The sequence below is a fragment of the Hyperoodon ampullatus genome (genome assembly GCF_949752795.1).
Source record: "Hyperoodon ampullatus genome assembly, chromosome: 3".
Classification (NCBI taxonomy): domain Eukaryota; kingdom Metazoa; phylum Chordata; class Mammalia; order Artiodactyla; family Ziphiidae; genus Hyperoodon; species Hyperoodon ampullatus.
The window spans coordinates 86,381,594-86,405,854 of record NC_136916.1 but is presented as its reverse complement, the minus strand read 5'-3'; the positions used below and the strand labels follow the sequence as shown (position 1 = coordinate 86,405,854).

The 24,261-nt window shown below is 43.2% G+C and overlaps 1 protein-coding gene across 1 annotated transcript in view; it reads right to left on the bottom strand.

The window, feature by feature from the left end:
- LOC307049971 (aromatase-like) overlaps positions 1 to 17,198 on the bottom strand; it is a gene marked incomplete at its 3' end in the record, with an annotated part of 32,174 nt that extends 14,976 nt beyond the window's left edge. The window contains exons 1-3 of the mRNA XM_079699712.1: positions 17,022 to 17,198; positions 10,828 to 10,978; positions 233 to 387 (exon numbers count right to left, since the gene is read on the bottom strand). Coding sequence (XP_079555838.1) covers positions 233 to 387; positions 10,828 to 10,978; positions 17,022 to 17,166 — 451 coding nt within the window. The 5' untranslated portion in view covers positions 17,167 to 17,198. The remainder of the gene's footprint in view (positions 1 to 232; positions 388 to 10,827; positions 10,979 to 17,021) is intronic.
- Positions 17,199 to 24,261: the final 7,063 nt, after the last annotated feature.

The following is a 24,261-nucleotide window of genomic DNA, read 5'->3' as shown; positions in this document are numbered from 1 at the left end:
TTTATGCCTCAGTTGTCTCATTTGTAAAATGTAAGTGATAAGAGTATTTACCACATGGGGTTGCTGTGGGATTAAAATAACAAGTGCTTAAAACACTGCCTACCGTATAGTACATGTATAATGAATGTTAGCTCTTACTATTTCAAAACTGTGAAGCAGCAGAAGTTAAAATTTATTTCAAGAAGGCATATTCATAAACAAAAGAGCAGAATGTAGCTGGACATCTGAATACCTTTCATAAAGTAAGTTCTAACAGCTTTCCAGAGGACTGGATTATTGTTAAATATGATGCCTTTCTCATGCATGCCAATGCACTGCAACCCAAGTTTGCTGCCGAATCGGGATGTGTAGTGATTGTGCTTCATTACGTGGAACACACTTGAGGACCTGCAGAGAAAGCAAACCTTGGGGTTACTTGTTGAGGGTCAGGAGAACTCAGTGTGATGAGTTTGCCTACCAGGTGGCTCTCATACCAAATGCCTGTTGATCTAAATGCAATGCATAATTTCTAGTATTCAGATTAACTAAGCACTTGTGTTAGCACAAGAACCTCCTTCTCCAGTTGAAACATTTCTACATACTAGCTCTCTGTTTGAGCATCCCTAAAGATCGAACACACACACACAGTTATTCGTTATTTCACCTTGTCTAACTCCAAGTCACTAAAATACGACCCTCTAACGTTATCAAAGCTGCAAGCCTGTAAGAAACTGAACCCTCCACACCACCATATTCCTGAGAGCCTCCAGCACCCAAGCAGTCCCTCTCTAGACAGTGCTCCCCATGCAGAAGTGAGCCTCATAATCAGAAGTTGCTGGAATAACTGAAATCTTATCTCTTTAGTTTGGAAGCAGCAGTTCTGCCTTGTACCACCCATCCCCCAGAGGCTCTAATCAGGCCTGGACCCTCCAGGGGAATATCATTCTAGGACTGAAGGACATCTCCTGGGCACCTCTGGCCCTGGACTTGGCTGGCTGGGCTGGCCTGGAATGCTCTCTGTGGTGGTGACAGAAGCTGTCTTGGGGCTCTGCATCCATCATGATTCATCAAGGTCTCCAGGGTCACAGAGTTCTCCCAGGACATAGGACATGCTGAGCCATTAGATAGCCCTTGCTGTGTGAACCCTGGGACCTTGCCAGGAACCCAGGCTTCCTTGAACTTCCTGGTTCCTCTTCCACTGCTCTGCCTTCTACTCCCACCCCCAGGCCTGGCTCTTAAGGCCTGAGCTGGGCCTTCAGAGCAAGTAGGAAGGAGCAGGCAGCCCCTCCCCACCCATGTCCTCCTTCAGGACTTGCTTCCTGCCCCAAATCCTACTCTAATTGGGGCACGATAAGGCAATGAGCATTATAACATGTTGTTAAATCCTAGCTGAAGACGTCATGGGACCTCTGTGTGTGAGGAGAATATTGTCTTCTTAGGACAGTGGTACAGAATTCTTCTGCAGAGACTCACTTCGTTGAGAAAATGTTTTGTTTTATTTATTTATTTATTTGGTTGGTTGCACCAGGTATTAGTTGTGGCAGGCGGTCTCCTTAGTGTGGCATGTGGGCTCCTTAGTTGGGGCATTCATGTGGGATATACTTCCCTGACCAGGGATCGAACACAGGCCCCTTGCATTGGGAGCGTGGAGTCTTAACCACTGCACCACCAGGGAAGTCCCGAGAAAATGTTCTATTAAGATTGCTTATAAATTAGGCTTTGGCATTGGAAGGATAAATGGATCATTTAAATAATTTGAGGGCTTCCCTGGTGGCGCAGTGGTTGAGAGTCCGCCTGCCAATGCAGGGGACACGGGTTCGTGCCCCGGTCTGGGAAAATCCCACATGCCGCGGAGCGGCTAGGCCCGTGAGCCATGGCCGCTGACCGTGCGCGTCTGGAGCCTGTGCTCCGCAACGGGAGAGGCCACAACAGTGAGAGGCCCGCATACCACAAAAAAAAAAAATAAATAAATAAAAAAATAAATAATTTGATGATTGAGGATAAAGGTTAAGTGGATAGTTATTCTCTTCAGGATAAAAGGTGGCATGGGTTTATTAGATAGTGGATGCAAGCAGCACAGGGAAGGCTTGAGAGGAAACAGCTGAGATGAGCCTATATTTATGAGGATTTGGGGAGGAGAGGGACTCCTCATTCACTGCTCAGTAAAAGAGGGACTTTAGAAGAAGAGAATGTCTGTTGGGAACTCATGAAGTTAAGAATCAGGTGTGGGTGGTATGAACTAATTTTCATCTACCAAGAGAAAAGTTAAGAAATTCTGCAGGTGACTGCATTTCCTGTGGAAAGGGGCTGAGGTTGGAAAAGGTTCATGCAGGGCCTAGACAGAAGCAGGCTACCTGGGTGAGGGCTAAGTGGTGTCTGTGACCATGATGAGCACGGCTCAGGAAGCTGGAAGTCCAAAATGTCCTCGTTAATAAGCTATGTGGTTGATCCTCCTTATGAGGAGTGAGATGGAGGGGGTATGAACAGAGACGGGATGGAGTTTATCAGAGCATAGGAAGATATAAGCAGGACATGTGGTGTTTGTATGTCCATTGTTTTCATAAGTGCCAGTTGTTTGTATTATAGGCGAAGACTGAACACCAAACACCCCTTGGAGAAATCAAATGAGATTATCTCAAGGTAATGAGGAAAGTCAGTTCAGTGAGGATACACGGCAGACAGACCAGGGCAGAAGGAGGTGCAGACAGCCACCCCAAAATCCTTACCCACAGGGGCACCTAGATATGGTGAGGGAGGGAGGAAAGAGAAGCCATGTCTCAGCCACATCCCTCCAAGTTCCAGCCTTTTACGCCACATCCCTCCAAGTTCCAGCCTTTCTACCTGTGACCCTGGTAATGCCACCTCTGAGGTGTGGGGCCCTCGACTGACTCTGCTGCTGGGTAGACAGTAGGACCACAGGGTTTGTGCTCAGGCACAGACAAGGTCTCATGTATCACCCTCCACCTCCCCGTGCTGGCAAAGCCGTTCCAAGCACGTTATCCAGACTCCTCTGTGGGGCAGGACAACAGGCTCTTCAGATTACAGGTTTTATGTCACAGCGTTTATACATGGACCACACGGCCAAGTGCAAATTCCCCTTAGTAACAAGTAAGCATGGCAGTTCTGCAACTTCAAAAAATTTCCAGTCAAGTAGCTTTAAATTGATAGGCATTTTTCTTGGAGATAATCAGAAAAAGGTAGTGGAGTTTGGGAATTAAAAAGAGTGGAGGGCAGAGAAGGAGTAGAGGTTTTCTGCAGTGCAGCTACAGGAGCCATGAAGAAAGCCAATGCATTAGTCTGTGTTTTGGCCATGTTTACAGAGCAGGAGCCAGAACGTATATAAAAGTTGCCCATCCTGTGTGCTCTGGTGAGGAGCTGCCATAGGCAGAGCTAACGTGATAGAACCCTTAACTTCGGGGCTCGAGAGCTAACCTGCTGAGGTCTGCTAGGGAACTTAAAATAGATCTTCCAGAACTTTCCCACATGAGGATTACGCATTATCCCATGTCTCCAAGGCCAGAGTGGAGTTCAGAGACACAGATCATGACATCAGAAAGGAACCAAACATTTGGGCAGAGGAATAAAAAGAAAATATGCACATTATTACAGGAAAGTAAAATATATTTATGAACATCTTTTTTTTTTTTTTTGCGGTACGCAGGCCTCTCACTGTTGTGGCCTCTCCCATTGCGGAGCACAGGCTCCGGACGCGCAGGCTCAGCGGCCATGGCTCACGGGCCCAGCCGCTCCGTGGCATGTGGGATCTTCCCGGACCGGGGCACGAACCTATATCCCCTGCATTGGCAGGTGGACTCTCAACCACTGCACCACCAGGGAAGCCCATGAACATCTTTTTGATACTGCAGATGAGGGAGAATCTGGTGTGCAGGGGATAGAAGATGGAAAGAATTGCACAGTGCTCAATTGTGCAAATTCAAGATGCATAACATTTCTGGTGTTAGCTTTATTTTAGATGTTATCTTTTCTTATTTTGGTGAACTTAATATTGTTGAAGTTTTTAAGTTCAACACGAGTGAACAGGTGTTCACTGCAGCTTTGCTATTTTGTCCCCACTTCTCCACTGAAATTTTGTTTCTCAACTGCAAATTCTCCTACTATGGGTGTTTTCTGAACACAATCCTCAAAGATGGGGAGTGGCTACTATAGCCTATGTAAGTGTTCTTACACTGGGCTAGAGTGGCCATCTACTCACTAGTTCCTCTCTCTCCGGGTTGACATTTGGCTCCTAAAAGGATGATTTCGTCTCAGTGAGGTTGTTCAGTAAATGTCTGTGAGGACATATTCCCATAGAAGACAGTGGGCCAAAGAGCTCAGCTCTGGCTGAGTAGATTAGGCTGTAGGCTAAGTATTTAATCCATCTCATTTGTGATGTATTCCAAGAGCTTTAAAAGGAAGCCCCTGAAATAATGGCAATGGGGAGAAATGAAAACAGGATTGGTGCCCGAATGAATTGTTTACTTGATATCTGTTTCAGGAAGAAAAATCGATTTTTAATCAAAATGCTCTCTACTAAGTCAAATATATTCTTGTATTGATGCCAGATAATATTCATCACATTATCCTGAGTTTTGGACAAGTTTTTCTCTTGCTCGCAACTGTAAAAACAAAAACAAAAATGCAGATGCTTCTTATGTACATTCCAGGGAATTAATTTGACTGACACACAGATAAATTTTTCTCCTGTGTAGAAACATCATGCTATAGTAAGGACTAAAATTCTTATTAATTAATTAATAGATTTCAGAACTTTAGCTATTCTTATCTTCCCCTACTCTATAATCAAAGCAGAAAGTAATTTGTATACTCTTTATTCACAAACTCATATCTACAAATTTTAAGTGCTTAGATGACAAGCAGAATACTATTTTTCTGGCCTGACCTTTAGAGCTTTTGCGTATATCGTGAAACACATTGGTCTGTTCGTATGTTTTGAGGTATTACTGGTCAATTAAAAACTTCAACCCAAACTTCAACCCAATTAAATGTTAGTTAATAAAGAGCGAATGTTAAATCAGTTGTCCTTTAGGGGGCGCCAACATCTCAGTTATCCTGAGACAGAGCCTTTGACTTGGCAAAGAACGAAGTAGGCAAGACAGAAGTGATACACACAGCAAGCAAAGTGTCACCAAGGATGAGCAGTTTAAAATAAGGTCACTTATCAAATGTAGGCTGGCTTTATCTAACTGGAGTAAATCAGGAAAGTGAAGAAGGGAAGGTTGGTGACGAACTAGGGATGTCAGCCCAGAGCTTCCCTGATATTCAGGAGAACACTAGAGATGTCCTTCCCACAGTGTGGACTGGCCTGTAACACCAGGTGAGGGAGATGTTACATTGACTGACTGACTGCCTGGCTGGCTGGGAGAGTGAGGACTTCTTACCACTGGGGAGAGACAGAGTGAGTCCCCAAGCTCAGAAGGGACAGTGGGTAGTGTAAGATGCCTGATCCCTGGGGTCATTATTATTCTTGAAATGTGACTGAAGTCAAAAGACATCCCCAAAGATGGCAAACCTAACGTCTCTTCAAGATGAAAAGTAGCCAGGAAGTAAGTCCTTAGGTGGTAAAGAAGAAGCCGCCCTCCCGTTCTGAGTTTAAAGAACTCACACACCTGTGGTCAGGTTCAAGATTGATGAGTCCTAGGAATACAAGGGAGACAATCAATGGAATATTTGGTACCAAACATTTAAAAACACGTGCCTTGTGTAGACCTGTTCTGTGCCTGTGACTTATACTCCATCAATCGTATCACATTTTCCCTGTCCTTTGCCCTCTAATATCCTTACCCAGGTTTGATACTGAGGTCACGGCAAGAGAAAAAGAATCTTTGTAACAAAGAGATCTGACTGTAACCACCCTAAGCTGACCAAATTTACTATCCCTAATATGGGACCACCTTCCCTGGTCTCTTGATGTAATGCAATGGGAAGTGCCTAGGACTAACAGGGAAGTATTATTACACAACAATTAACCTGAATCGAATAGAGCCTATAGACCTAGTGTTCAGTTTATAAGCAATACCAGGAATAGAAGAATATGTTCAATGACACCATAATGAGATACTGAGAGAGATTTGGAATGTGGGACATCCTGTAAGACAACTGATGTGGTCTCTTCAGAAGGTCAAGGTCATGGGGAAAAAGGGCGGAGGACTGCTCTTCTAATTTTCCTGTTCATTTGAACTTTTCTAACTAGAACGTTGGAAAAATATTTTCTTGCCGATCTTTAGAGTCTCTCCTTTTCATGCATCCTCAAGTCCCTTGACCCTCTGCTTACTTTGTCCTAGTTGCCTGGTAAAACCTCAACCCTGGCTAAATCCAACTCTCAGTTTAGCTTACTCTGTGCTTGCACCTGGCAGCTGAATGGGGCCAGGGAAAAAACTATACATGCACATGGACACACACACACACACACACACACACACCGAGGCAGGTCTCAGTTAAATTCAAGTGGGCCCTTAGTGCAGCTTCCAGTTCTACTAAATTTCCCAAGTTCCGTCACTCTCGCTTCCCTGGATGACTGTTATATCCGGTCTCCTCTGTCCCCCAGTGTTGTACTTCCTCACCTTTAATTTCAGCTACAGACTTTATTTCCTATTTTACTGAGAAAACAGAAGCAACTGGAACCTCTGCAAGTCCAGCCACCAGTATCAGTGCCCATATATTCAACCTTCCCTCCTGTTACTGTGGATGAACTTGCGTGTCCCTTTTCAAGGCCACGTCCAGTTGTTACCTGGACCCCCTTGTCATCTCACCTGGCACACTCCTTCTGTGTGCTGCATCAACAATTTCCTCTGTAAGTCATCATTCCCATCAAAACACACATGTCCTAATATCTTGTATCTTAACAAATAAAAACTCCTTGGACCAAACATCCCTTTCAGCTCTGTTCTATTTCTCTGCCTCCTTTATGGCAAACTCCTGGAAAGAGTGTCTATACCTGCTGCCTCCAATTCTTCTCTCCCCATTCTCTACAGTGGTCAGACTTTTGCCCCCAGCACTCCATTGGAACTGCCCTTGTCAAGGTCACCCATGACCTCCCTGGTGCTAAATGCAATGCTCACATCTCTGTCCAGTCATGTTGCACTATCTGGAGAGTTGACTATTCCATCCTCCCTGACATGCATTCTCACCTGGCTTTCAGACCACCACACTCTCCTGGCTTTCCCTTCTCTGTGTGGCTGTCCTTCTCAGCCTCCTTTGCTAGTTTCTGACTACAGTGGAAGGTCTGAATGGTTTGATACTGAGATCACTGCAAGAGAAAAAGATATCCTAGATATCCTAGATATCTTAATATCCTATTCAGCGGTACTAGGCAAGTCAAGTCAAAATATCTGAAATAGAATCCTGATTTCTCCCCATCCCAAAGTTGCTCCACCCACCTCATCTTCTTATAGCCCATATCTACCTGATAATGGTGTGGACAACCATCCTGGTTTCCCCAGCTTAAAAATCCTCTGGTTCCAAGTAAACCAAGACAGTTGTTCACCCTATTGATAATACTATGTTTTAGCCTTTTATTGTTGGTATATTAATACTGCAACAATATATTCCTCTACAAGGGTAGGGATTTGGGAGTGATTTTTTCATGATACCTGTCGTACATAATAAAGTTCTCAATAAATATTTATTTAATGAATGAATGGAGAGCCAATAATGACTATGATAGATTAGGATCATCCAGTGCTTAATATAATTCTCAATAGTGGATGCTTACAAAATAAATGAATGAATTCCCTATAAATTTATGCACAATTAATACAGGTATACAAATACTATAACAATAATTAGTATTTAAATGACTAACAGATGTGCAAATATGACCCCAATTAGCATGTTAAGTTCTATCTCCCCTTTATGGATGCTACCCACATTCTCCTTTTTGATACTATTACAAACACTAATACATACACACGACATAAAGTGCCATGCGTAACGTCTGTGGACCCTCAGTAATTTAGAGCATCCCCACCTGGGAATCGTGCACACTTTACGCACTTTAAGATGATCAGATGGAGCTCCCCCCAGAGCCCCCAGTTGCTCAGGCAGAATCCCGGCAGCACTTGTGCCTGACGTCCCGCCCCCAGAAGTTCTGCAGCTCCCCTGACTTCAGAACTCGGCTGACTTGAAAGTTGGGGCATAATCTCAGCACAGTTGTAATGACTACAGATGTCAAACTTTTCAAAAGAGAAAAAATCTGGCAAACTATTCAAAGAAAAAGAAAAAGCTTTCTGAGGTCCAATGGGGTCTTTTCAAGAGGTACTGGTAGTTCTGGAAGGACCTGAAGAGCAGACAAGGGAAGGAGATGGGGACAAACATGTCCTATTCCTACGGGGAGCTCAGCCCTTAACAACAAAATTGAGCAGCTCAGAGGCAATTATAGAGAACACAGAGACTCCAACCAGAGAAAAGCCTATGAGGACAGAACAGGGAAAGAACTGGGAGAGCTGAGGGAAGGGCAGAGTGGGTTGTTGTCCAGGTCCTCAGGGTGAATCAGCACCTGACCCTGTCAGGGTGGCTAAGGTCACTTTCCTAACTAAGATAGCAGAGTGATCAGATGCCACCTGTGCTGTAACAAGGGTCCTGTTTCAGGAATTGCCTTTGGGGTTCCTGGGAATTTATCTGGTGATCTAAGTATCTAGTGTCTAAGAGCAATTTCTGTCCTGGGCCTCTGGTCCTTTCTCACGTGCTTCATTCTTCCCTCCAGGTCTAGTCTTGCACTCCCACCACCTGAGCTACACTTAAGGGTAAGAAAATTAGAACCCCTCCAACCTGCTTAGGTGTTTCCCCAACCCCAGGGAAAGGCCCCCTGCCCCAGAAGCTTCTTACCTTCTCTCCTCCCTCAAGCTCTGCAGCACATTGGAATCACCTGGGGCTCTAAACACTACCAATGCCTGGGTCCACCCCATCAAGAGACTGTAACAGTTGGGTTGTGGCCTGGGCAGTGGGGTTTTGAATAGCTCCCTGGGTGACTTTAATGTGCAGCCCGGGTGAGAAGCACTGCTCTAGATCCTGAGCTGCAGGTGTTATCCTTTTGGATGAATATCCTGCAGGTCCCTTTGCCTGTACCTGAGGGAAGGGGGTGACAGGGAAGGCAGACACTGACTTGAGGAGGGCTGGAAGGCAACTTGCTGTGCTGGGGGATCAAAGAGCAGAAGGCAGTGTCCCAGTCCTCCAAGCCCAATTGCCATCTGCTCCAGGACATTTTTGAGGCTCTAGTCAGTTAAACAAGTGAGTAAAGTGTTGATTTTGAAAATGAGAGCATATCAAATTCACTTAAATTTGACTAGGCAGAGCTCCATAGACCCAGAGAAGTAAAATCCAAGAGTAACTCTGGCCTCGCCATTAGAGCAGTGGATCTGAAACTGGAGTGTGCCTCAGAATCACCTGGAGGGCTCGTGGAAACAGATCGCTGGGCCCCGCCCCCAGATTTTCTTATTTAGTGGGTCAGGGTGGGACCCAAGGATGGGCATTTCTCACAAGTTCCCAGATATGTGGATGCTGCTGGTTGGGGGCCACCATCTGAGAACCGCTGCACTGGGGTGTTTCACTGTGAACCCAATGAAATGACATTTCCACCTGAAGCTATTTATGGTTAGATGTGTAACATGGTCTGCCTTAGCTACTCTTCAAACTTTTACAACACCATACTGAGTGAAATGAAAAAAAAAAAAGGCAAAAACCGAGATATTAGTTTGGTTGAAAATAACATTTTAAGATAGTAAGAAATATTTGGAAGAATAACATTTTTCTCCCCTGGCCCCTTCTTTCATGTATTTGGTTCAAGGAATTAGGCTTTGAGTTCATCATGGTGTTTTATGAAATGATGTTCATTATCTTGGCCTGAAAACAATCAATGTAGTTTCTAGAATTGCTTTACTTACTTTTGGGCAATAGTGTGTATCTGAACAATTCTGATAAATCAGTAAAACCTTCTGGTCAGTCTTAGTTTGTATGTAAATCCTGTCAGGGATTATAAGTATAAAAAAGTCATGAATGAGACAGTTTGAAGCTAGCTTTGCTGACAATCTAAGAAAGAGAGCTGAATGTTTAGAACATCTAGTGAGGTGTGCTCTCTTTTAAACTCTCCATTTTCTATGACCAATCAATAAGAAAACTAATATTTCACAAGCCTAGTTTTTCACAGTGGATGCACATTTTGTTAACCCTGGAGTGAATTCAATCTGCTAGTTATCCAGAAAATATAACAGAGCAGGGGGAATTGGGGGAACACCATTTCTTTTAACCGGCAATATTCTTTCTGATTTATGTAAAATCACTCAGCAAGGACACTGGCACAGAGTCACCAATGGGATAGCAGTGTTATGAATGGCGCCTTCTTCACTGTCTACCCTCCTAGAATTTCTTGGTAGCCTGGCATTAGAAACACGACAGCAAATTGATAGTCAGATTTTTCTGTCTCAGGCTTTTGCTTCTGTTACTGTTCTTTTTTGTTTGTTTGTTTTATGCTTATGGTAGAGATAAGACTAACAACTTAGGAAAGCAAAAAGTTAATACCTCTCTCTAAGTATGTTTTGTCAAAGCCAAATGACCTGGATCTAAGTTTCTACATTCACTGCTTAGGGAGATTTTGAATGATTTCTCAACTTTCCAGAGTTCTTTATCTATGTACCTTTGGCTTCAAGCAAAGCCCAGTTATTCCACTTGTCTACAGTTTTAGATTTTTACCTGGAAATCACTCACGTTCCTTTAAGTAGTAAAAACATAGTCTTCGAAACAAAGACAGCAAGATATCAAAATCAGTTTGTTTTTTAAAAGGAAAAATCCCAGCCTTGATATTAAAAATATGTCTTTGATTATTAACAGGCTTACTTGCTAATAATGACAGTTTCCTCTCCATATATCCAGACTCTCATGAATTCTCCATACGTCTTATTGTAGTAATTGCAGGCACCACCGATCCCCATCCAGAAGAACCTGCAGTAGGAAATGAGGGGCCCAATTCCCAGAAAATAGCCAGGACCTAGGAAAGTCATCAGATTACAATCAGTATTTCCTCAACACCAAAAGGAGCAATTGCTTTAAATTACTGCTGTTCTTGTTCTTTTTTATCTAAATGTTCTTTTAATCTTCTGACATATAGGTGAATTACTTAGAAAGAAAAAAGGAAAATGATTTAAAAAACAACATAAGCATAACATGAGGCTCTTCACTGCTCCAAGTAAGAAGTATTCCAGAATACACAGTACTCCAGTTCCACTTGATCTCAGTCATTTCATTCTAAATGGACTGGAGTAGTTGTCTATTCTTGCTGTGTTAAACGGTGTCAGTGAGTTTCAAATACAAGTCAATCAGTCCCTCTGGTAGCAGGCATGAAAACCAGGACAGGTGACAAGCTGATAGATCTGTCTGGCTGCCTAGTTTTGTCTGAAAACTTTGGGTTTGAAAGCACCAGTCAACGGAATGGGTGGGTTTGAATTAGTTTGTGGTTTTGGTGTCATCTGTTTAACTGTGAGAAACATGGTCTGCAAAGGCAATGTCCAAACAAAAAACATCCATTCCTCTTTTTTTTCCTTCAAAAGGATTTGGTTTAAGAAGAGAATCTTAAGCTAAATCTCATGAGACAAAATAAAGCTAAGCATTGAGGAATGACCAGTGGGTCTGATCAGTGTCTAGACCAGAGTCTGAGTCCAGTGACGTGGTTTTAGTGAAGAGCCATGGCCCTTACACCCTTGCTGATGCAGACGATGACAGAATTGTGAAGACTGTGCATCTGGTGAGCAGCCAGGGGAGTTGCTGTTGCTTGTATCAGAGAACGAACTTGGTAGCTTGATTTTAGTGGTGGTGGTGAAAAGTTCGTCAAAAGCTTGTTGGAGTGGTTTTAGGAGTTTTATTGTAAAGTTATACCATTTCTATATCTTACTACTTTAATTCCGTTCTGTCAGTGAAATAGTTGTGGAGCCAAAACTCACACAACTGTCTGAGACAGTACAGTACTCTCACTGCCTGGTCTGGAGCTCTGTAATAATCTACATAACCTAAGTTTTTGCATGAATCATCTAAATTGGAAGTTTAACCCCAAATTTGACAAACAAGGATTACTCCTTAATCTGAAGTAGCTGGGTTAATGTGGACAAGACTGCTTTTTTGTCTCTAAAGTGAAGGTCTTTGTTAATGTCTACAGAACCAAAACGAATTTTAGTTTCTTTGGTCAGGGGGTCTTAATCTTAGGATTGTTCTAATAGTACTATGAATAGATGACTGACTTTATATTAAAATAATTTCATTAAGTTCTTAAAAGAATTAAACAAGCTGATTTGATTGTATACATATTTCCTTAAAAGATCATCAGATATACTGACCTCTTATCAACTGACATATTATGCATAATAACAAAGTACTTTGCTGAATGTTTACAGCTTGAAACATTGTAGACTGTCAATAAATATTTCCTGAATGAATTTTAAAAGTTAATTAGACTTGTGTAAAGCATGAAATTTTAAATATTATCCTTATTTAGAATATTTTAGGTGTATTTACATTTTGATAAAAATGGAAAAATATATTATTTTTCATACATTTAGTCCACGTGAAGTCAAACGTCTGTCTATTTGGGAATAGACTTATTCAACAAACATTTACTTCATATGCTAGGGCCATGAGGAACAAAGACATACAAATCAAGGCTTCACTTTTCAGTTTTTATGTAAAAGTTTAGTGCCATGTAGAAAGTCTTAGTATTTGGGAACCACCATTCTAATTTAAAATATGAAAGTGGAGAGCTGTATCTCCTGAACAAGGGAGATTGTGATTGTGTTGAACTCCCTTAGGGGTTGAGAACCTGAGTGTTCTAACCAGAGAGAATTAGAGTTTTGAGTCCTTAGCGATCCATCTTATGTCAGCTTAATTCATCCAACAAACACTGAGACCCTTCTAGGTATAGATATAGCTCCAAGTTAGACCTGTGATGGTATGATAAGTATAACTAGGTCCCTATCAGATCCTGGGCAGGGAAAAAGGAATGTGAAAAAAAGCACAAAATGAAATAGTTATCATACAGTATCATCCTTTCAGTTACATGTATATCTTATACCTTCCAGTTGGAGAGAAGAATGCTCTAGGAAGGGAGAAATTTTGTTAGAATATTAGGGAAATACTCTGGTTGTGTCCACATTACACTGCTCTCTGCTCAGATTTGGGAATGCTCATCTAGGCATGTGTGAGTGCAGGAGTCTCTTGCACACCTCAGAGGAGCAGTAAATACTTCACTGCATTTTTGTGCAGAGATGGCCTCCATGAAGCCAACAGCTGGGGCCTCCCACCCTCTGTCCTAATCAAGAAGCTGTTACGTTCCATGCCGGGTGTACACCCTAGAGAACCCTGTGCACACGAATGTTCATAGCAGTACTGTTCACAGTAACCCCAAGCTAGAGACACCCTAAATGTCCATCAACAGTAGAATGGGAGATTAAAGCATGGGGTGTTCATATAACTGCATACCATATGAACTGCAGCTGCATGCCACAACCTGGATGAAACCCACAGGCAAAAAAGTGAGCAAAAAAGCAAGACAGAAGAATAATGTAGGATTCTATTGCTAAAGCATGTAAAACCAGGCAAAACTAAAGTACGTTGTTTGGAATATGAAATTAGGTGAAAAATCTATAAAAAAGCAGGGGAGCGATCATTAAGAAATAGAAGATTGTTTATTTCTGGGGATGAGAGAGGGTATGATTGAAAAGGCACAAGAGGAGTTTCTAGGATGCTGCTAACATCCTACTTCTTGTCCTGGTCTGTGATGACATGTTTATTTGTGCATTTTCTGTATTTTTAATGGGCAAAAGGAGACTATTGCCATGTCCTTTTTTTTCCAGTGCTCCCATAAAGAATGTGGTGCCCAGGGCAGAGAGGGCCTCTGGGGTAGAGGACCCATGTGCAAGGTTGGGCATCGCCCTGTATCCTTGGGGGAGGGAGAGCTGCCAGGTGCCAGGTAACTGTAATCCTGGCAGAGATCAGTGAACTGGGGCAGTTTCCCCAAGTTGAAGCTTACAGAACCCCCAAATAGGAACGATTCTTTCCTCTCCGAACCCTCACGGCCCTCGCTGGCACTAAGTCCTCTGCCTATGTGTGTCACCTTTGCACACTCCTCGACCCCCCTGTCCCCATCACCTGATAATGCAGGGCCTCTCAGTAAGTGTGGGTTTAAGAAACTTAGATTTGAGTCCCAGTTTCATCACTTACTAGTTATGGACACCTAGCCTCTTAAGTCTCAGTTTCTTCATCTGTAAAATAGGCATCAACACACTCAACTCACCAGAGTGCCCAGAGGTTCACAAGAGAAAGTGGGTGTGAAACTGCTTTGAAAACTGTAACTTACTAGAGGGCTTTGGCTCATTGTACCCTCTCAACTCTTTGGCTTCACTGACCCTGAGATTCCCCATATGTATAAAGTTAAGAACCCAGAGAGCCAGTGATTGGAGGGATCTGGCCAAAGGAGTTCAGAAGTATTGGTCAGCAAGACCCATCCAACAAGGCCAGTGTCCTCACCTTCCCTTCCCCAACCAGGAGTCGCGGGATGTCAGCCTGGGCCAGAGGTTTCTAGAACTAGAAGGTTCTGACCAGACCTCACCTTTTCCCAAGGAAAGCATGGAACTAGAAGCTCCCTGGGAGCAAAATGATCATCTACCTGGGATTTAGGTCTTCCTGGTGGTCCCCCTGCTCCCCCTATTGCCACTTTCCTTCCAGTTGAGATGCTGGTAAGCCGTCTCCCTTCTGTGGCTTTAACCCCTCCCCCGTGAAATGAGGAGTTTGAACTCCACAGTTACTCATACTTGTCACAACGGTTTGCCTGGACAAGGCAGAGCCCTTCTCTGAGGCTCAGTTTCCCCTTGTGTCAAATGAACGGGTCGGGCTCCATTCCGTGGCTCTCAACCCTGACTGCTCAGGAAAGCCACCTGGGAAGATGTTAAAAAACCAAAAACCCACATGGGGACCGTCCTCAGGCAGGGCTGAGAACCACAGGACTATGTGATAGTGTCCTAGACTCTCAGTGTATGACAGCATGATGTCCCCAGCCCAGAGGTGGTAGACAGAGTGAGCTACCACCTAGGCTCCTGGTCCAGGGCTTCAAGGATGCCAGTTCTTGTGTTTGCCCCTCCCCAAAGGTCCAAGGGAGTTCTACCATCACCTGCAACATAAACATCTGGGGGGAGTTGTTAAAAAATACCTCCTCCCTCACCTCCACCTTTCACGGACCCTGACTTGGGTGCCCACTGGGGGAGGAAAAATCCAGTGAGGAAGGAGCAGTGGTGGGGAAGGGGTTCAAGTTAAAAGACTGTGGAACAGTCTTCCTTCAGACCCCCATCAGGAGTAGAGAACAAAACAAACTAAACATTCCATTCCATTGAGCCTTAAAGTAAACTAAAATATCAGGCTGAATTGAGCAGAGAGACAGACAGTTCTCTGGAAAACGATAGAGAATCCAGACCCAGGGCACTTTGCAGCAGCGCCACACTCCCACTTGACATCACTCTGTGAAGAGGCCCACGATGCTTGAAAGTGTGTAATGACTCTGCTCTTGAAATAAAGCCTTATCGGATATCTTATGGAACTGAGGACAGATGCCTGCTATGAGGAGTTTTCCCTGAAAACTAAAAAAAGTCTGATATTTCTGAGAATTCTGAGTTAATCTGGTAGTGTGGAGTGATGGGGTTTCTACTGGAATTATCTGGATAATTATATTATACTCTACTTTTGATTGATCCACAGAGCCTTGTGGAAGTTTTTTTTAGGTTTTCAAGGGAACTATAATGATCCCAATTTTTCTTCCACTGTCCAGGTCCCATCCACCCCTTGTGGTGGCACCATCATCACCACCATGCCCCAAAATAAAAGAAAATAAAGAATGGGATAAAGAGAAGGAATAGGTTCAAGAAAGGGAGAGGACAGAGGACATGGATGAGGCAAAGTGGGAGGGAGACAGAAAGGAGTACAGAAGGCATTCCAGAGACATTATCACCTTTAGAGCAAAATTGGAATGAATTTGAATGAAAAAAAAAAAAAAACCCTGGAATTGTACCTTGCTCCACTCCATCTTAAACTTACTTTAAAGGATACTTGTGCCAATTCCATCTTCCAACAGCACATTAAAAGGATCATACACCATGATCAAGTGGGGTTTATTCCAGGAATGCAAGGATTCTTCAATATATGCAAATCAATCAACGTGATACACCATATTAACAAATTGAAGGAGAAAAACCATATGATCATCTCACTAGATACAGAGAAAGCTTTCGACAAAATTCAACACCCATTTATAATAAAACCCTCCAAAAAGTAGGCATAGAGGGAACTTTCCTCAACATAAAAAAGGCCATATATAACAAACCCACAGCCAACATCATCCTCAGTGGTGAAAAACTGAAACCTTTTCCACTAAGATCAGGAACAAGACAAGGTTGCCCACTCTCACCACTCTTATTCAACATAGTTTTGGAAGTTTTAGCCACAGCAATCAGAGAAGAAAAAAAATAAAAGGAATCCAAATTGGAAAAGAAGAAGTAAAGCTGTCACTGTTGGCAGATGACATGATACTATACATAGAGAATCCTAAAGATGCTACCAGAAACCCACTAGAGCTAATCATTGAATTTGGTAAAGTAGCAGGCTACAAAAGTAACACACAGAAATCTCTGGCATTCCTATACACTAGTGATGAAAAATCTGGAAGTGAAATTAAGAAAACACTCCCATTTACCATTGCAACAAAAAGAATAAAATATCTAGGAATAAACCTACCTAAGGAGACAAAAGACCTGTATGCATCTTACCAAAACAAACTGCTGACTGGAAGGGGTTATCTGATATATTTTTTAGTGCTTTCATTTAACATGTACAGATAATTGGTAGAAAAATATTCACCTGAATTCATTTGCTAATATGCTGTGGGCTTCAGCCATCTCCTCAGGTTTACTCTTCGCTGTTTTGCATATTTCCTTTACCCTCATGGACGAAAAGCCCAAGGAAACAGTCTCCGGAGATACAGAACTAAATGACTGTGTTACCTGGTAATGAGGATGTGTTTTTATAATTCCAAACCAAGAGAAGAAAGCCAGTGAGCAGCAGGATTGAAACGCTGGCAACAGGTGCAACTTCGGTCACCATGCTGGTGATGTTATAATGCGCTGAGTTCAGCACTTCCAAAACCATCTTGTGTTGCTTGATCTCAGGGGAAGCAATTTAAAGTCCTGTGGAAATCAGAGTGGCAGAAAAATTAGAGAATCGCCAAAGGTACATCTAGGACTCCTGTTGCTTCAGAGGATGCTGTACTGTAGGGATGGGTGCTTTGTTTGATAACATAATTGGACATTTAGACAAATTTATAGTTACAAGTCAAAACAATAAAGCCCAAGAGAGATCTTTTGGCTTGAAGTGCAGCATTTCTGACCTTGGTAGAATCTCATGTTTGTTTAGACTCTTGGTCTGATAGAACCATATCATCTTTTTTTTTTTTTTTTGGTGTATTAGCCTTTTAATATATGACTAGATTGTGCTTCTTATTATTTTCTTTTTTTAAACATCTTTATTGGAGTATAATTGCTTTACAATGGTGTGTTAGTTTCTGCTTTATAACAAAGTGAATCAGTTATACGTATACATATGTTCCCATATCTCTTCCCTCTTGCGTCTCCCTCCTCCCACCCTCCCTATCCCACCCCTCTAGGTGGTCACAAACCACTGAGCTGATCTCCCTGTGCTATGTGGCTGCTTCCTTCCCACTAGCTATCTATTTGACGTTTGGTAGTGTATATATGTCCATGCCACTCTCTCACTTTGTCACAGCTTACCCTTCCCCCTCCCCATGTCCTCAAGTCCATGCTCTAGTAGGTCTGTGTCTTTATTCCCGTCTTACCCCAGGTACTTAAAAAAAAAAAAAAAAAAGAACCATATCATCTTGCCGTTAAGTAGGTAGAGTGACTGAATTCTCAACTGAGAGCTAAATTTCTTACAAAATACATGAAAATGAAGCTCATTCCAGAGGTGGAGTCATTCTGTGACTTCATCAGCAGATTTTGTTTAGGCAGTCTTTTTCCCTGGTGGACAAATCAACTAAAAAAAAAAAAAAAGCATCCCCCAACTCCTTTCCTTGCTCAAAATTACTTCCCCAAAAGGGTAAGGTTCTCCAGTAAGAAGGTGTTTTATGGGCATCATTGAGGCAATCTCAGAGCCTCCCATAAAGTTGTCTGTTGAATTCAACGTAACTCACTCAGGACAGTCTTTTTCTGTTGGCTTTGGTGAGGCCTAAAATCCCTTGCACCATGCTAGATGAAGCAGTGTACATGGGGGCCAATGTCAGAGCGAGTAGGAAGGAAGAATAGAAGAGGAAGGAAAAAGGGAGAGGAGAAAGAGAAGGAATAGGGAAGCCGGAAGGAAAGAGAGGACAGACATAGTAGTTGCCACCAGAAATAGGCTCAGGTGCTGTTCAGCAACCAAGCTCCCCACAGCAGCCAGTCTCCTGTGGAGGACAATTTTCAGTTTGATTTGATGATTCTGTTTCTTTGTTTTTAAATCAGAGTGCAGATATATTTTTTTCTAGTTTTACTGAGATTTAATTGACATACAGCAGGTGTACAGCATAATGATTTGACTTATATACATCCTGAAATGATTATGAAAATAGGTTTATTGAGCATCCCTCATCTTGTAGAGATACAACATGAAAGAAATAGAAAAAATATATTTTTTCCTTTTGCTGAGAACGCTTAGGATTTACTGTCTTAACAACTTTTATATATAATGTACAGAAGTATTAATTATCTTTATCATGTTGCACATTACATCCCTAGTCCTTATTATCATACAGCTGGAAGTTTGTACCTGTTTACCACCTTCATCTAATTCACCCCTTTCCCAAACCCCCACCTCTGGTAGCCACAAATCTGATCTCTTTTGTGTGAGTTTGTTTCTTTGTTTGTGAAGTATAATTGATCTAAAACAGTATGTTGGTATCAAGACATAACATAGTAATTCAATATTTCTGTACAGTTAGAAATGATCACCATGATAAATCTAGCTGTCATTTGTCACCATACAAAGATACTACATAATTACTGACTATATACCCCAAGTGTACATTTCATAATCATGTCTCATGTATTTTGTGACTGAAAGTTTGTACCTTTTAATCTGCCTCACTTCTTTCTTTTTTCCCCCCAACCTCCTCCCCTCTGACAACTATTTGTTTGTTCTCCGTATCTACAACTCTATTTCTGTTTGACTAAGTTTGTTCATTTGTTTTGCTGTTTAGATTCCACATATGAGTGAAATCATGAGTATTTCTCTTTCTCTGTCCAACTTATTTTCACTTAGCGTAATACCCTCTAGGTCCATCCCCATTCTGCTGCAAGTGGTAAGATTTCATTCTTTTTTATGGCTTAACAATATTCCATTAAACACACACACACACACACACACACACACACACCTTTTTTATCCTCATCTATTGATGGGCACTTAGGTTGCTTCCATAATTTGGCTGCAATGAACATAGGGGTGCATATATCTTTTCTAATTAGTTTTTTGTTTTCTTCAATAAATACCCAGAAGTGGAATCGCTGGATCATATGGTAGCTCTATTTTTAATTTTTTGAGGAATCCCCATACTATTCTCCATAGTGGCTGTACCAGTTTACATTCCCACCGACAGTGCATGAGGGTTCCCTCTTTCCCACATCCTTGCCAACACTTGTTATTTGTTTTTTTTTTGATAATAGCCATTCTGACAGATGTGAGGTGATATTGCGGTTTTTATTTGCATTTCCCTGATGGTTAGTGATGTTGAGCATCTTTTCAAGTGCCTGTTGGTCATCTATGTATCTTCTTTGGCAAAATGTCTTTGCCCTTTTTTTTTTTTTGCGGTACGCAGGCCTCTCACTGTTGTGGCCTCTCCTGTTGCGGCGCACAGGCTCCGGACGTGCAGGCTCAGCGGCCATGGCTCATGGGCCTAGCTGCTCCGCAGCATGTGGGATCTTCCCAGACCGGGGCACGAACCCGTGTGCCCTGCATCGGCAGGCGGACTCTCAACCACTGCACCACCAGGGAAGCCCTGCCCATTTTTAAGTAGGTTTTTTTTTTTTTTTAAGTTATATGAGTTCTTTGTATATTTTGGATATTAACCCCTTGTCAGATATGTCATTTGAAAATATCTTCTCCCATTCAGTAGTCTTTTTGTTTTGTTGATAGTTCCCTTTGCTGCACAAGAGATTTTTAGTTTGCTATGGTCCCTATTCTTTATTTTTGCTTTTGTATCCCTTGCCTGAGGTGAGATATCCAAAAGAATATTACTAAGACTGAACTCAAAGAGCATACTGCTTATGTTTTATTCTAGAAGTTTTATAGTTTCAGGTCTTAGATTTAAGTCTTTAATCAATTTTGAATTTATTTTTGTATGTGGTGCAGAAAGTAGTCCAGTTTGATTCTTTCGTATGTAGCTGTCTAGTTTTCCCAACACTATTTATTGAAGAGGCTGTCTTTTCCCCATTGTACATTTTTGCCTCTTCTGTGGTAGATTTTTAAAATATTTATTTATTTATTTATTTGGTTGCGCCAGGTCTTAGTTGTACACGTGGGCTCCTTAGTTGTGGCTCCAGGGATCCTTTAGTTGGGGCTCGCCCGCTCCTTAATTTCAGCACACAGCCTCCTCAGTTGTGGCATATGAACTGTTAGCTGTGGCATGCACGTGGGATATAGTTCCCTGACCAGGGATCGAGCCCAGGTCCCCTGCATTGGGAGCATGGAGTCTTATCCACTGCACAACCAGGGAAGTCCCCTTATTTTGTAGATTAATCGCCCTTTATGTCTGTTAATATTTGCTTTGTATATTTAGGTCCTCCTTTTTACGTGCATATGTATTTACAATTGTTACATCGTCTCATTGTATGGATCCATTTATCATTAAGTAATGTCCTTCTTTGTCTCTTGTTGCAGTCTTTGTTGTAAAGTCTATTCTGTCTGATATAAATATTGCTACCCCACCTTTCTTTTCATTTCCATGTGTATGGAATATCTTTTCCATCCCCTTACTTTCAAGCTGCATGTGTCTTTAGAGCTGAAATGAATCTGTTGTAGGCTGCATATATGGGGGTCTTGTTTTTGGATCCATTTAGCCAATCTGTGTCTTTTGATTGGAGCATTTAGTCCATTTATGTTTAAAGTAATTATTGATAGGTATGTCCTTGTTACCATCTTGTGCATTGTTTGGGGGTTGTTTTTATGGCTCTCTTTTGTTCCTTTCTTCTTCTTTTGCTCTCTTCTCTTCTTATCTGATGATTATATGTAGTATTATGTTTGGATTCCTGTATCTTTGAGTGTGTGTATCTATTATAGATTTTTTGGTTTGTGGTTACCATGAGGTTTAAATATAGCAATCTATGTAAAATACATGATTATTTTAAGTTACTGATCTCTTGTATTTGAACACATTTTAACAAGCCTGCATTCCCCCCCACCACCACCCCACTTACTGTTTTTGAAGTACATTTTAGATCCTTTTGTTTTTCATATCCTTTAACTACTTATTGTAGATATAGGAGATTTTACTACTTTTGTCTTTGAAATTCCCACTAGCTTTATAAGTGGTTTATCTACTACCTTTACTGTATATTTGCCTTTACTAATGAGATTTTTTTTCTTTGCTAATGAAATTTTCATATTTCTAGCTATTGGGAGTCTTATCCATTTAGAGAAGTCTTTTAAACATCTCTTTTAAAGCTGGTTTTGTGGTGCTGAACTCATTTTTAGCTTTTTCCTGTCTGTAAAACTTTTGCTCTCTTTTTTTTTAATGTGAAGAAAACGCTTGTTGGGTATTCTTGGTTGTAGGTTTTCCTCTTTTAACACTTTAAATGTATCCTGCCACTCCTTGAGCATGCATAATTTTGCTGAAAAGTCAGCTCATAGTCTATGGGATTTGCCTTGTACGTAACTTGTTGTTTGTTTTTTCCCTTGCTGCTTTTAAATTTCTCTCTTTATCTTTAATTTTTGCCATTTTAATTACAATATTCCTTGGTGTGGTCCTTTTTGGGTTGATTCTATTTGGGACTTTCTGTGCTTCCTGAACCTGGATGTCTCTTTTCTTTCCCAAGGCAGGGAATTTGTCAGTTATTATGTCTTCAAATGTGTTCTCTGCCCCTTCTCCTTCTGGGACCCCTATAATGTGAATGCTAGTATGCTTAATGTTTTGCCAAACCTCTCTTAAACTGGTAGGTTGGTTTTGTTTCCCAGTCTTGGAGAAGTGGCCTTATGTAGGAAATGTCCAGCAGTGCACACCCCTCTGGGCCCAGCAGTGCACACCCTTCTGGTCACCTGAGCAATATGCTTTAGGGGTATCTGCAGGGCCCAGCAGTGCACACCCTTCTGGTCACCTGAGCAATATGCTTTAGGGGTATCTGCAGGGCCCAGCAGTGCACACCCTTCTGGTCACCTGAGCAATATGCTTTAGGGGTATCCTCTATGTGGACTGCGTGTGTCTGTCTGTTGTGGCAGGCTGACTACTGTGGGTGTGGTGGTTGATGTGGCTGCACCCATGTCAGTTTGTTGCCAGGCCCTGCCTTGTGCATAGGCTGCCACCTGTAGGTGGGCAGGGCTGGGAGTGCCTGTCTATGGAGCCCTGGGAAAGGGGGTCCTTGTGCTAATGCTGGTCTGGTGGTGGGCAGAGCTTGGTCCTGGGGTGGCTGGCTGTGGGTCCAGGGCTCCCAGAGTTGGATCAGCCTGTTGATGATAGGGCCATGGCTCAGAAGGAGATGGGCCTGGTGTCCTCCTACTGGTGGGCAGGGCCAATTCCTGACTTGGGTGACTGTGGGGTCTGGCTAGTGACAGCATGCTGGTGTTGGGGTCAGATTCTGTCATTGCTGGCTGAGGGGCCCAAGGTGTCCTGGAGCTGGTTCAGTCCTGCTGTTGCACAAAGCTGGGGCCCGGGGCATGGTTGGGAGGTGATACTGGGCTCCTAGTGGGTAAGTTGAGTCTTGACACATTGACTGCAAGGCTATGGTGGCTCTAGGGCCACTGTCATCCCACTGGTGGTTGGAGCTGGGGCCCAGGGCTTTCTAGGGATTGTTTCCACCCACAGGTGGGTGAGACCAAGGTCTGGCGCTTGTGCTTGCAAACTAATGGGTAGAGCCGAGTCCTGGCTTCTCTGGCTATGGGTCTGGTATTCCTGGACCTGGTGTTGGCTTACTGGTGGGTGGTGCCGGGGCCCAGAGTGTCCTGGGGGTGGTGCTGGCCCACTGGTGAGTGCCCCAGATCCTAACATAGCTGGCTGCATTTCATGGTGGTCCCAAGGCTGGTGTCCACCCATGGGTGAGGCCAGGTCCCAGGCCTGGGGTGGCTCATTGGTGGCTGGAGTTGTGTGCTGGGGTCTCTGGCTGCAAGGTCTGGAGTTTCTGGAACAGGTGTTGGCCTGCTTGTGGGCAGTGCCAGGGCCAATGGAGTCACAGGGCTGGTGCCAGCCCCCTAGTGGGTAGAGCTGGATCCTGGCTCTCTGGCAGCAGGGCCCTGGGGGTCCCAGAATTGGTGTCAGCCTGCAAGGGCTGGGACCTAACCCCTCGTGGGTGAGGCCAGGTTTAGGGCTAATGTAGGCCTTCTGGTGGGTGGGCTTGGGTCTGATGGCTAGCGCCAGGGTCTTGGAGGTCCTGGAGCTTTGCTGACCTCTTGGTGGGTAGGACCAGTCCTGGGGCTGCTGGGTTCCCAGGGTGTCCTTCGGCAGCAGGCCTGCTGGTAAGTGGGGCAGTATCCCTGCCCAGCTAATTGCCTGGACTGGGGCTTCCCAGAACTGGCACAGACTCGCAAGTGGGCGAGGGCAAGTCCCTGTGCTAATAATCTAAATAGAAAATTCCACAGTGGTGATTACCAGCACCAGTGTTCTCTTGGTGGGATGTGCTGTCATTAAAGACTGCTGCCAGTGTCTAAGTCCCTAGGCTGACTTTCAGTTGCCTCCTGCCTCTCTGGGAGGCTCTCCAAGATGAAAAAGTAGGTCTGACCCAGGCTCCTTTCAAAGTACTGTTTTAGCCCTTGGTCCTGGAGCATGTGAGATTTTATGTGTGCTCTTTAAGACTGGAGTTTCTCTTCCCGCAGCACACTGGTTCTCTGGAAAATAGCCCCACTAGCCTTAAAGCCAAACGTTCTGGGAGCTCCTCTTCCTGATGTAGGATGCCCAGCTGGGGAGCCCAATGTGGGGTTCAGATGTCTGACTCATTGGGGAGCACATCTGCAATCATAATTATTCTCCCATTAGTGAGTTGCCCACCTGGG